This window comes from Saccostrea cucullata, unplaced genomic scaffold (assembly GCF_032062105.1).
Source record: "Saccostrea cucullata isolate Sc308-1 unplaced genomic scaffold, CSIRO_AGI_Scuc_v1 ctg502, whole genome shotgun sequence".
Lineage (NCBI taxonomy): Eukaryota > Metazoa > Mollusca > Bivalvia > Ostreida > Ostreidae > Saccostrea > Saccostrea cuccullata.
The window spans coordinates 238,661-253,045 of NW_026937360.1; the positions used below are offsets into that span (position 1 = coordinate 238,661).

The 14,385-nt window shown below is 35.4% G+C and overlaps 1 protein-coding gene across 2 annotated transcripts in view; it reads left to right on the forward strand.

Annotated features, from left to right (window-relative positions):
* The window catches only part of LOC134248047 (sacsin-like), a 90,439-nt gene extending 77,229 nt beyond the window's left edge, over nucleotides 1-13,210 (forward strand). For both annotated transcript variants that reach the window (XM_062730468.1, XM_062730467.1), the window contains exons 7-8: nucleotides 549-11,533; nucleotides 12,154-13,210. In XM_062730468.1, coding sequence (XP_062586452.1) covers nucleotides 549-11,533; nucleotides 12,154-12,450 — 11,282 coding nt within the window. In that variant the 3' untranslated portion in view covers nucleotides 12,451-13,210. The remainder of the gene's footprint in view (nucleotides 1-548; nucleotides 11,534-12,153) is intronic.
* Nucleotides 13,211-14,385: the final 1,175 nt, after the last annotated feature.

The following is a 14,385-nucleotide window of genomic DNA, read 5'->3' on the forward strand; positions in this document are numbered from 1 at the left end:
TTTTTTTTACACATACAGCCTACTCTAAATATTAAAATTCAGGGGACCGGGCAAATTATTTCAATATTTTGTTCATCTATACTACTGAACATATTAAATGAAATATTAGTCTTTTATATAAAATTGTTTCTTTATGTTGCATTGAAAAGACAATCTTCAACCTCGTTATAAAATTCCCCGATCACATTCTCTTGCGTTTTGAAGAAAATTTTTAGTACCTTTGTAGTTCTGTCTTAAAAACTTTAAACCTTCGATTGCCTTTAAACTATTGTGTCCCACATCTGCATTTCAGAAAAATTGGCCATGGAAGATGAAAATACATACATAATGTTAGATACTGTAGTCATAAAATATAGAGTTAAGCTGACAAAGGGAAATTAATAAATGTTAAAGTCAACTGTAAAGAAAAGTAGAAAATAGAATTGGCTTAATACATGTATTTAAAATCAAACGACTTTGGAAAACTTCACTGATATAGTTTAAGAACGAAGAAATGTTGAAATCACGAAATTACTGTTTAAATAATATATATTTTCTTTATTTTGCAGGACAATATTCATTCCACAACTTGAATGTCGATTCCTGTTTACGATTTTTGAATGAGATCATCCAGCAGCAGACAGAAAGAATCAGAGATCCGGGGTTTTTGAAAGATAGCGATGCTATATTTGGAGAACGTTGGTTAAAGAAAGTTTGGTCATATTTAAAACACCATTGTTCTTCATCTTTGGATCTTGTTCGTGATCTTAATATTATTAAAACCAAAGAGTCAGGGGTACTCAAAAAAGTATCTGATGCATTTATCAGCGAAATTGCCACAAATGCCTTGCAAGTTGAAGTCTTGAGAAAATTCAAAATTTGGATAATTGATATGAATTTCCATGATCATCCATTACTTGCACCAGGATGGGGAATTGTTGAAGAAAGTACAAATGATGGGAAGAGAAAGCTTTTACAACGTTGTATACAGAACGGTATAAGTCCCTTTAACAACACCTGTTCTGATGCTGAGAGGGAGTGGTTCAAAGAATTCTTGCCTGTTGCTCTCCCAAAATCATTGATCTCGGATTTAGAGCATCTGAAGTTATTCAAATGTTTTTCAAGTGTCCAGAAATCAAGTCAAATTGGTTACAAATCCTTGAAGGAGTGTCGTGATGTGTACGTTGGAGATAACGACTTTCCAATTCAGTTTCCAAAAGTAATGGTTATTTCATCCACAAGAAAAGAAGAGCAACTTCTCTCTGAACTTTCATCAGAAAAAGTAGATCTCACAGTGTGTGTACAGGAATCGCTTGAAAAAATTACAAAAGGTCGCATTTCACTCAGTGAAGAAAATAAACGAAGGTTTTGTTTTTATGTTTTGAAAAGGCAGTCAATGCTTAGAAACTGGTGGAAGATTCAAACCGATTTGAATTCGGTCAAATTTATCAGAAATGGAATGGGGAAACATTACTCAGCAAATGAACTTTATGATCGAAATGATCAGACGCTTCGACAGCTTTTTCTTACAGAACATAAATTTCCAGATGAGGATTCAGAAAAAATGGACTTGCTGAAGCATTTGCAGTTTCAGAATAGAAACAGTTCAGCATTCAGGAATGATGTTGTGCAAACATGTAAGCTGATTGATTCAGTGAATGTTGAACCAGTCATCAAACTGAAAAAGTCAAATGCCCTATTGTTTACTTTTCGACAAGACCAAAATCTTTTCCATTCAGTTTGCAATTCAATTCACAAGTTCAAAATTGTGCCATTTAAGCAGGACAGGGGAGAAAAATACCCCCCATCAATGGAATGGTATTCGAGTCAAGAAAAGTTAGTTTCTTTGGATATGATTTACAGTTCAAAGTTTGAATACATAACTGGATCAGTTCTGCCCACATCAACTCAAGAATGGGAGGAACTTGTCGATACCAATAAGGCACCTCTGTTGAATGCAGTCATAGAACATTTTTGCCTGGCTACAAAATGTTATAGGGAAGATGAGCACGCGGGATACAATTACATAATGAGAGAAGTATATCAGTATTTAGCTAATGAAAATTGGATACGTTTTGCCTCATCAGTTCCTCAAAAATGCGTTCTCACAGACTTTGGATTTATAAAGGCTGCAGATATTTACATTGAACGAAGCAGAGCAGATGTAGATTTAGCCCCATATTACACTTCATTACCAAAGGAGTACAGCAGCTTGAAAGAATTTTTTGCTGGACTAGGTTGTAATAAAAAACAATCTTGTCATCTGCTCGTTGAAACACTTGAAAAAATTAAAGAAAAACAATTGAATGCAGAAGTCACGATTGATGACCGCCAGGACATAGAGCAAGTTGAGACAATTTTGAAGAGGCTATCAGAATCTACAGAAGAGGAATTATCTGAAATTAAGGAGGATATCCTGGTACCAATTCATAGCCAAGATTCACCTATCCTAACCTTTCGGTTTGCGCACGAATGTGCATACTCTGATTCAGATTGGTTCAGCAGAACGTTCACAGAAGACGATAACATTTGTCTTGTTCATTCAATGATTGACAAAGAGATAGCAAAGAAACTTGGTGTTAAATCATTAAAACAATATACATTGTCAGATGCAGAAGACGTCTACTCAGAATTTGGACAATCAGAACCATTAACCCAGCGTTTGAATCGACTTTTAGAAGAAGGATACACAGATGGATTGTCTGTTCCAAAGGAGCTGATTCAAAATGCGGATGACGCTGGGGCATCTGAAGTGTATTTTCTCTATGATGAAAGAAAAAACAAGGATGCAAGAAGTTGCCTCATAGACCCTAAAATGGAAGGATGTCAAGGACCAGCGTTATGGGCTTTCAACAATGCTGTTTTCTCTCCAAGTGATTTTCAAAATATTCAAAAACTTAGCGGAGCAACAAAGAAAGAGGACTCTACAAAGATAGGGAAATTCGGCCTAGGTTTTAATGCAGTTTACAACTTAACCGATGTCCCAAGTTTTGCAAGCGGAAATCATTTGGTATATTTAGATCCACATGGAAAATATTTAGGAGAGGCCATTATACATGAGAGAAGTCCAGGGATAAAGCTTAATCTTTTGAATCAAACCATGCTTCGTAAGCTTGAAAACCAATTTAAGCCTTTTCAAAATGTATTTGGATTTAAATCGTCAGAGTTTTCTGAAAAGAAAGGATATAGTGGAACGATATTTAGATTCCCTTTGCGTACAAAACACCAAGCTCTTACTAGTCAAATCAGTTCCAAAGAATACTCTCGAGAGGAAATGGAAAAACTTATGAAAATGTTTTGCAAATCAAGCGGAAACATGCTCCTCTTCACTCAGAATGTTAAAAAAATTAAACTCTTTCATGTCGGAGAAAGAAGTACAAATCCGGATAAAGATATGGAGCTGATACTTACTATCGAAAAGGATGAAAACTTTGGAAATTCAGTAATGCTTAGCAATGAAAACATTTTAAGTGCAGCTTCAAGGCAGTGTAGTAAATTTGACAAGTCCGTACACTTTGCATTAGTATGTAGAACAAAAATAACAATTTCTTCTTGGGGTCACACTTGGGTTGAAAATTTAGCATCCAAAGAAGAAACCAACTGGTTAATTTCATGGGCACTTGGAAGAAAACAGTCTTTAAAACTCTTCAGAGAGAAAAGTAGTGACGGAGCACTTCCATTATCTAGCGTTGCAATTCCAGGGGATATAGTGAATGGAAATTTTTTGCCTCGCCTTCTTTGTACAAGTTTATCTAATTTTCATAGGTATGGATTCTATGATACAAGCCATATGTTTTGTTTTTTGCCATTACCAATCAATACTTCATTAGCCTTTCATGTCAATGGAACATTTGCTGTATCGTCTGATCGTCAGCGGTTACTGGTGAGAACAGAAGATGACAAAGAAAATACAAAACAAACAATATGGAATAACTCTCTGATATCAGATGCAACGTTGGAGGCACTTCTAGAGCTCCTTATTGTTTTGAAAAATACCACAACAGAAGATGATGTATTTTATGAAATATGGCCAAAAGAAAGTAAGGAGTATTTCTGGGAGACATTTCAGGATGAATTTTACAGATGCATTGTGGAGCGTGAATTACCCTTGTTCAAAACTCATCTTGGATTCAAAAAATTTCAGGATTGTGTTTTTTTGCACACAAATATAAAAGCAGACAAAGAATTACATCAAATTGCTATCGACATTTTGAAGGAAACCCACTCAGATAGTAGAGTCATAACGGAGATACCTAATAACGTGTATAAAGAATTGGAACTCTGTCTTGGTGAAATCTTTTCTAAGCACGTAATTACTTATGAGAAGTTTATAACTGAAAACTTCTTGCCAAATGTATCTCTTTTCCATGGGGAAAAATATGACCGTGTTGTTCTGGGCGCAATAAGATCAAGAAATAATGTCATTCTTACAGCATTGAAAGAAAGTAAATGTATTGCAACTTGTCCAAGTGGTACCAAAAAATCGCCTAAGAGCTTAGTGCATCCCCACTGTGATGTATCTGGATTATTCAAAACAGATGATGAACGATTTCCTGACAAAAAATTTTGTAAAGACGATGACCTGGAAGTTCTTGTTGGACTTGGAATGATGAAATATGATATACCATTTGAACTTTTGCATTCACAAATATTAGACATTATTAACTTGTCGAAACTTTGTACACTGTGTGCATTGCTCCGATCTAAAGAAATTGTAAGCTATATAAATAGGAAATTTGAAACCTTTACCAAGGAAAATTTAGACGAAATATCTGTCATTGCTTTTCTACCAGTGGGGAAAAAACCAGTTCACTGGCCTGTAAAATGGTACAGTGATACTGGGAAGCAGCAACATGTAATGAAATGTAAAATGCACGTGGAAGATGCAGATAATATTGATTGGTTTGAAAAACCATGCAATTTGTATTTTCCTTCGGTACAAAAACTGGTTGGATCTTCACAAGCTGTGATAGGTAGATATGAAATGTATTATTATTATGAAAGGGCACTACAATCACTTGGTGTGAGAAAGGAAAAAGATGTAGAATTGGAAACCCTAAAACATCAACTTACTGAAATAACAAAGGTTCCAGAAGGAGCGCAAAACAAAGATATTGAAGAAATTTGCTATGAAATATATAGGGTTTTTGCACAACGAATATCGGAAACAGGCGTAAAAGATTTCATTCAGACGAATTTTTCAGATCTTTGTTGTATCATTACTGAAAAGAAATTCGCATTTCCAAAACAAGTCATCTTTTCTTTGAAGCATGATTGCTGTCCTCACTTTTATGGTTTAAGACCAAAGGATGCCGATCGCTTTTTTTCTTTGATGGAACTCTTTGGTGTTCGGGAATCATTTGATTCTGAGGATATTATTCACGTTTTATTCACAATGAAGGAACACTATGGTGAAAGAAGAATGTCTAAAGAGGATTTGGGCTTAGTTTGCAGAATTGCAATGCTATTGGAAAATTGTGATTGCATTCCAAAAGAAAATCTGTACCTTCCAGATTCAAATGGTTTCTTTTGTCATGTAAATGATTTGTGCATTGATGATTTTGACTGGATTACAAGAACCTCATCAATGAGATTTTTAAATATTAATTTACCACTTAAATTAGCAAAGGTGATAGGAATCAAATCCAAAAGAGACCACAGCATCTTAATGGATTCTGAAGAGCTTGGTGACGAATTCGGGCAACACGAAGAACTTACAACTCGAATAAAACGGATTTTGGACGGATATCCACAGGCTTGTATATTGAAGGAACTTCTTCAAAATGCTGACGATGCTGGTGCGTCAGAGCTCCATTTCATCAAAGATTTTAGATCACATGGTACTGAGCACATTTTTAGCGACAGTTGGAAGGAATTGCAAGGACCGGCATTATGTGTTTATAATGATAGTGTTTTTACCGAGAATGATTTGAAAGGAATTCAGAACTTAGGAATTGGAAGCAAGTCAGACGATCCAACATCCACAGGACAATATGGTGTAGGCTTCAATGTCGTTTACCACCTTACTGATGTTCCTTCATTTATTACAAGAGATTTTAAAACTGGCTTAGACACCCTATGCGTTTTAGATCCCCATCTGAGATATATACCACATGCATCTCAAACAAAACCAGGCCGAAAATTCAAGAATGCATCTACAACTGTGGGTTTAAAATTTACAGATATTATGCCTGGTTACTTGGAAAATAGTAGCATTTGGAAGTCACAACGAGGTACTTTATTCCGATTTCCACTACGCTGTAATGATGCCTCATCCCTGTCTCACAGGAAAATTACTTGTGAAGGTTTAGAGACACTCTTGAGAGATCTTGAAAAAGAAATGGCTGAATGTCTTTTATTCCTCAACCATGTTAGGACAATTTCAGTTTCTTCAGTGGAAAAAGATGGCACTCTCAGACGAGAATTTATTGTCAAGGCAGAAGCTACAGATGAATCAAAGACGAAAGTAGAGTTGCACAAAATCACAAATGAAACTCGAAAACAAATGGAGAAAAATGCAACATATGTATGCGATGTAGATAGAAAAGAAATAATGTATCGTTTAAAAGTCGATATTGACAACAAATACACACAAGAATGGCTGATTGTTGCTGGATTTGGTTTTGAGAATGAAAAGAGAATTCCAGACAGTGTAAGAAAAGCATACAGAGAAAAAAGGCTTGCCTTATTACCAAGTTCTGGTGTTGCATTTAACCTAAAGAATAAAACGCTTCACAAGAATCAAGATGGAACAAAAATCACTCCATTGATTTTAAATCATTTTAAAGCATATTGCTTTTTGCCACTTCCGCTCATTACAGGTTTGCCAGTTCACATCAATGGGCATTTTGCTTTGGATCATGAGGCACGTCGCAATATTTGGTGGCCAGATGAGGCATCATCTGATCTCAAACTAGAGTGGAATAAATGCTTGATTGAGAACGTCATTGTACCAACTTACCTGTCAACTCTCCAACATCTAAAAACTGCATTGTTTCCAGAAATAATTTCAAGAAAACCGTGGTCACAACTTTACAAATATCATCGAGCATTTCCTTATATGAGAACTCTAAAAGGCAAGGTATGGGAGTTTACAGCAAAAGCTTTATATAACCAGATTACAGAAACCGACCGTTCTTTATTTCCAATTGTTCGTAGAGACTACCAGAAGATGGAAATAGCAGATGGAAATGAGAATGAGAACGAGATGAATACCAAACAGGAAAAAAGTAAATCAAATAAACCGGTTATACAAGAGGAGCCGTTGGAAATCAGATGGGTGGCTATAGCGTCAGGTTCTTTTCCTGCTTACTTTGATGAAATAAAATTCCAGGTGAGAAGCGATTTTAAAAGACAAAATTACGATATATTTTATGGTCTTAAGTATAATGAGATCATGAGCTGGGCCTCTAAACAGTCAGAGTTTTTAGCAGGTGTTTTGAAAGACATTGGGATGAAGCTTATAGAATCACCATTATGGATATTTGACAGCATGGAATGTGTTGGTGCCAAGGTCCAAAAAGTGTCCCCAGGTTCTGTGTTACAGTTTTTGAAATCGTATGATTCTAGTGATATAGACAAGTGTAAAATTGAAAAAGTAAATATACATGTTTCTGAGACCAGATTCCGTTGCATCGAAGGAGTTGTGTATCTACTTGATTACTGTTTAAAAGAGAGTAAATTGAGCTCTGCTGAATTCGAACATGTTCCTCTTCTTCTAACAGCAGATCACCAAATACATGAGTTCAATGATACAGACACTGTTTTTATTACATCATTTCCAGAATTGCTGCCTGCATTTGCGAACAAAATTGTTCATTTGGCAGAATTTTCCTTATTGAAAAACAAAGTTTTTCATCCTTTTGTAAGGAATTTGCAAATTGAAGACTTTGCTAGTTGTGTTTCACGCAGTATTCCCTTGCGATTTTGTAGGGGTTTACCGGAGTCCTGGAATCAACATTCAGATAACATCCTAAATTCACACTGGATGAAAAAATTTTGGTGTTTTCTCGCAGAAAACCTTGCTTCTCTTGAAAAGGAACAACTCTTTAAAAAAAAGTTAGAAAACCAAACATCTTCCAATGAGAACGAGAAACTACAAAATGATGTAGATGTTCCAATTGTGATACTGCATGGTAGGATCATGAAACATTTAGGAGAGTTCAGTCTTCTCCCTGTTTTTCGAAATAATGAACACTTACTATATCCTTTTAAAGATGGAAAACATGTTCTGAAAATAATGCCTGAGGTTGATGGACCAGAACAAGGATCAATGCTGTTATTGAATGTTCCAGTCATTGACGAGGACTGCTTGCCATCGAAAAAACATGGATACTTTATTGCAGAACGGCCTGTGATTGAACTAGTAAAATCTTTAGTAGCAACAGTGGATAGCGTTCTGGATACTCTTGATTGTCTGTTTAACAACAGAAAATATTTGAAGTTGGAAAGTGAAGCTTGCACAGTAATGTTAGATTTTTTTGCCAAGCGTATTGGAACTTTAAAAAAAGGAAAAGACTGTCAAAACAAACTTAGATGTCTGCCCTTCTATTCTGGTCTGGACAAAAATTATATTACATTGTCAACAGACAACATTCTAGTGTTGCCTGATGGCATTCCCGATGATGGAATGATTCAGTTTGGTGCAGAAAGGAACATTCTGTTTATCAGATCGAGTAATCTTTCCGAAGATTTCTTGACGTATTTAGGTTGCAAAGTATTGTCGAGGACGGAAATTTACATTTATCATTTATTGCCTAATTTCAAAATCTTGCCATCAACAGCCATTATGCATCACTTGAAATTTCTCAAGGATATTGTTTTACCAGAACTTGGTTATTATCCAAGTAAAAAAGAGAAACAGCAGTTGAAAATGTTGGAATATTTACTACAAGAAATCGCTTTTCTCCCTACTGAATCAGGCACTTTGGCGCGTGCATGTGAATTTTTTAATCCACACAAGGATATTTTCAGAATTGAAAACGAACTTTGTAATGCATCCGAATTGCCCCTTCCTCCATTTGATGATGAAGAATGGGAATCCTTTCTTGTCCATTGTGGAATGAAGAATGAGATTACACCGAAAATTTTTGTGGACTTTGCACATCGATTGCAGAAGTTATCCAATTCTGGAATCTCAATAAAGGTATCGGATAACTCAAAACTCATGGTGAGGATACTTTTTTCGGAGGAAAATGAGCTTTTAAAAAGTCATTATTTGATCAGAGAGATACAGACCATCAAGTTTCTTATTCCTCATTGCGTGCAAAAAATATACTTGTCAGTGGCACATCAGTTTGAAAATGGAAAAAGACTAGTTTCTTTCTGTGATTCAACAACAAATGAAAATGAACTTCTAGTATGGTCGGTGATGGATGTAATTGCCGAGGATCTGAGTAATATGATGACCAAGTCGGACATGGTTATAGCAACAAGAAAGTTGGGTCTATGTGAAACACCGTCTATGGATATTGTTCTTGATCATATGAAAATTGTGTTCACTTCTCTCAAAGATAAAATGGAAGAATTTTTTGCTGAAAAAGATGGAGCTGAGAGGGCCGTTACTACTATGATGAATAAAATATACACATATTTGCAGAGTAATGGAAACGAAAAGTCAAAGAAGAATTTGAAAACATTGCCATTTATTTTCATAAAAGACAGAAAAATGCTTGCATTACCTGAACATGTTGTGTTGGATATCAACAAATCTGAAGAAATACCCCCATACTTGTGTAAAGCCCCTTTGTATTTTGGACAATTTCATTCAATGTTTGAGATGCATGGGGCAGCAAAATCTCTAGAATGCAGTCATTTAGCCAAAGTCTTGTATGAAGTATGGAAGAAATCAAAAGGTAATGTGTTGGAACCTAATGAAAGATTCAGCACAGAAAGAGCCGTACAAATGCTGTTTATGAAACTCAGAACAGAGAAAATTGTTGATTTGAAGGTTCCAACTTTGTATCTACCCAGTAAAAGAGGGACTTTGATTCGCAGTAATTCTTTGGTATTCGTAGACCACAAACTTTTAGAGGATAGAATTGGTGACAACATGCCAGATATGGATTTCTTTGTGGGGTTCAAGGAGTTGAATATAGAAGTGTTGGATCCTGTTTTCGAGATAACTTTACTACCAGAGAAACATAGGCCACATTTGCTTACAAAGGTTGTGATTGAAAAATTAGAATCAGATTGTAAAGCATTGATAACCCCTTCTGATTATGGAACAAAACTGCAGAGATTCTTGCACAGTCCTGACTTTTTTGCTGGCATGTTTAGACTTGTTAGGCATGAACTGTACAATAATAACAAGAGCTGTGGAGAAAATGAAATAGATAATTTGAAAAAACTCCAATCAGTCCTTATCATTTGTGTTGAAAAATTGACAACAGTAATGACGTATGAAAACAAACCATTGCCAAATACTTCAAAAAACAGGTTACTGTTTTCAATAGAAGAATGTGACGAAAATGGCGTTTCAAAATTAGTCATATATTTTAAAGTTGTCAAGGGTACAGATTTGATGTTGTGGGTAAACAGTATTGCTACAGAAGTTTCAATAAGCATAAATGCATTCCTTGGTAAACCTCTAAAAGATAATCAAATACATCTACCAGGTGTATTGAAATGCATACAAAATCCTAGTGCAATTGAAAACGAATTGGATATTCTAGAAATAAGAAAGATAGAGGAAGGAACATTGTCAAAATTTCGCACATTTATGCCAGAACTTGGCTCAGAAATACCGATATCTCTTCACCATCTTTTAGATAACTCGTGTACGTACGTTGCACCAGGGGAATTCGTGGCATACGAACTGTTTGATCCAATTATCGATGAAGATGACGCTTGTGACACAGAACCAGTATATATTTTGGCAAGGATTTTGAAAACTATGTCAGATCGTTCGGATTGTTGTCCAAATGCTGATGAATGGAGCATACGTTATCTGATAGATGTTGGGAACGAAGATCCTATTGAAGCGGTTGCATCCAAAGTATATAAATTTATAAGAAACGATAGTGCCGAAAAGAGCATTGATGTTGTAGATGGCGCCGTAGTGTTTAAATGGAATAATGACAAAGTCAAGAGTTACATCAGAGACGTTCTTAGAAATGCATATAAGAGGTCAGATGAAGAATTTAAAAGAACTGTAAAACGACTTGTGCTACAATATCATCCTGACAAACATCAAGAAAACAAGGAGTATTTCAACGAATTAACAGTTTTTATTTATTTCATAAAGAAAAGACTGGAAGAAGGACAGTCCGTAGAAGACATTGACGTTTTTGAAAGTTTCAATAGCTCTTCACAGACCCCAACATCTGCGTTTGCAAGAAATTGTTACAATCGTGGATCCTCTTATGCACGAAGCCAGCGCAGTTATCAGTCTCATGGAGGATCTAGTGATTTCTTTAGACAATTTTACTCCAGAGGTTCTCAACCGGGACAGGCAAGGAGGTGGTTTCGACAAGCAGAATCTGATCTTCGAGCTTCCTCTACTGATAAGATGCAGCATGGTGCATACAACTGGGCATGTTACAAATGCCATCAGGTACAACTTTTAATTTACAACATTATTTTGTTTTTGTTAATGTATTTTTGTTTAACTTAATTTTGTTTAATGCTTCATAAGCTTACAAATGTATATGTAAGATATTTAACGTGAACATTTTTTCATTAAAATTGAATCGCCCGCATGGCGCAGTGGTTAGAGCGTCTGCTCAAGTGTTGCGAAGTAAGGCGTCAATCCTTACGTCGTGGGTTCGAATCTCACTGTGGGACGTGGAGACCGGTCCTTCAGATGAAACCGTATAAACCGAGGTCACGTGTCGTAGTAGGTGCTGGCACGAGAAAGATCCCTCACTGCTCAATGGCCCTGAGTCTTCAAAGATTTTTCCTATATATTTCTACGTAAAAGTTTGATTCCGCGGGGGTCATGATTTGAACACAATTTAGAATCTACACTAAAGCTGAATATAGGGCAAAATTTGTAGCTCTCCACCGGCAAGTGATGGCGTCTCCATATGAGTGAAAAATTTTCGAGAGGGACGTAAAACAACATAAAATCAATTAATCATTGCAATTAATAAACATTGCGTAAACAATGTATTTGATCTAATCTATCTATCGGCTATAAATTGCACTAAAATTTATTTATTTCCATTTTTGTAGTCAGCAGAAAAGGCGCTCAAAGCATTGTTATTTCAAATTGATGCTGATAAGGTAGAGCGCATTCACAGTTTAGTTGCAATCTCCTATGGAATTGATGATACTGAGGTATCTGGACTTGCCTGTCAATTGGAGGGAATAACCGGGAATTATTTCCAGATGCGGTATCCAGATGCTGTACCAGGAGGACACGGAATGGCCACTCCCTCTGACATTTACACTCAAAACCAGGCTGAACAAGCTGTTGAACTCGCAGGAAAAATTCTGGAACTTGTGCGAAGAAAGATTCCAAATACTTAATGAGATTCGTGTGTAAGCATGCAAAAATGTAGTGCTTTTCTTTTAACATATTGATGGACCCCTCTTTTGTTAGTTTTATATGAAGTATATGATGTATATTATCTAGAAAAATTTCAGGTATTTAGGTGAAATTGTACATGTATATAAATGTTTTCCTGTTTAATTTTTTATATAATATTGGACAAAAAAATCAATGTAAATCCAAATATGTGTATGGAATGAATCTGTGTTGAAAGTTGTTATTATTTTTTGTTTTATCCAGGACGTGTACTAAGTTCTGTACATGAAATTGTTTGATTGTTTGTACAGATTTAATAATTTTGATGTTTTAGACTATAGTTTAAACCTTTTTTATTGAATTTCAAGGATTTACATGTAGGAAATATGCGCGAAAATATAAATATGTTTCCAAAAAAAAAATGCAGTGAAAAAATTACTAGTATAAGTAAACTGTATGCATTTTAGTATATAACTCTTTGTATTTGCTTCTCTTTGAAAGAAATACCATTGCTAAGTATGCCTTATAGATTTTGTATGTTTGAAATAACATTGTTTTGTTTATATTTTTTCTTCGAATTTTTGTACATATGTATTTTTTAAGACATAACTTTGACATCGGGCAAAAGTCATTCTATGCCATTTAAAGCATGGATAAAATACAAAATAATTATAGTTTTCAAAACAACATAAGTTTGTACTAGATATGTTTAATTAAATTGATTGATGAAAATCATTTATTTGGTAAAATAAGAAATGTAATGATGTTAATTTTTCCTCGTTTATCTATAGATATCCTATGTATATTTTGTAATAAATAAAACTTTATAAATTATATAAATCTTTTCCAGTTTCCTTTGCTACACACTTGAATAATGACTGAGTGCGTTCTGCTCAGTATCATCTACGGAAGAATCTTATAATCAGAGTTGATTTAAATATTCCAAAGACTTTTGACTTTAAAACATAGCTAAGTTCAAAGAAGACCTAAAACACAAGTGGTAACTTGCCAGTTTTATGTGAAATGCCAATCAAGGTGCCGTTTATGAAAAAAAACCCTCAGATTTTGTTACTCCGAAGAAAAGACCCCTCTTTATTAGCTCTTTTGAGCCAAAGGCTCAAAGAGCTAATGCTATGGCTATTTGTGCGGTGTGCGTCGTGCGGTATGTGTTAACTTTTTAGAATATGGGCCATAACTCAAGAACCCCTTGGCCAATTATTGTCACATCCTTGTATCCTTGACCCAAGGGCTACCAAAACACTAAAATTATACTAAAATTAGGGGTTGAACCCTAAAACAAGGGGAGATAATCATGAAAATAAAACCAAAAGTAATGGTTGCTAAAAAATCTTCTTCTCCAGAACCACCAGGCAGATTTTCACCAATCTTACATACAAGGGTCAGGATATGTTGAAGAGTGAAAATTGTTGAAGGCATTACCCTTGGGCAAAGGGCGTGGTCTCAAGGTCACTTCAAAGTTGACCAAAATTTACACTTATTAAAAATGTTGATATTTTGCTTACTATAAAGACTAGGATCATAAAATCTTGTAAGTTATGCATCTCAGGACTTGACATCGTGTTAATACAAAAGTAGGTCACGGTGACCTACTTTTTAGATTTTATGGGCTTGTGTTTTCAAATTGATTTGGAGGCATATTTTGGACACTTGAAGGCCTATGGTCATCAAACTTTGTCAGTTGGTGCATCTTGGGTCCACAAACAACACCAACTTAAAAGTAGGTCATCGTGACATACTTTTTAGCTCACCTGAGCCGAAGGCTCAAGTGAGCATTTCGGATCAATATGTGTCCGTTGTCTGTCGTTGCTGTTGTTGTCGTCGTCGTAGTCGTTGTTGTAAACTTTTCACATTTTCATCTTCTTCTCAAGAACCACTGGGCCAATTTCAACCAAACTTGGCACAAAGTATCCTTGGGT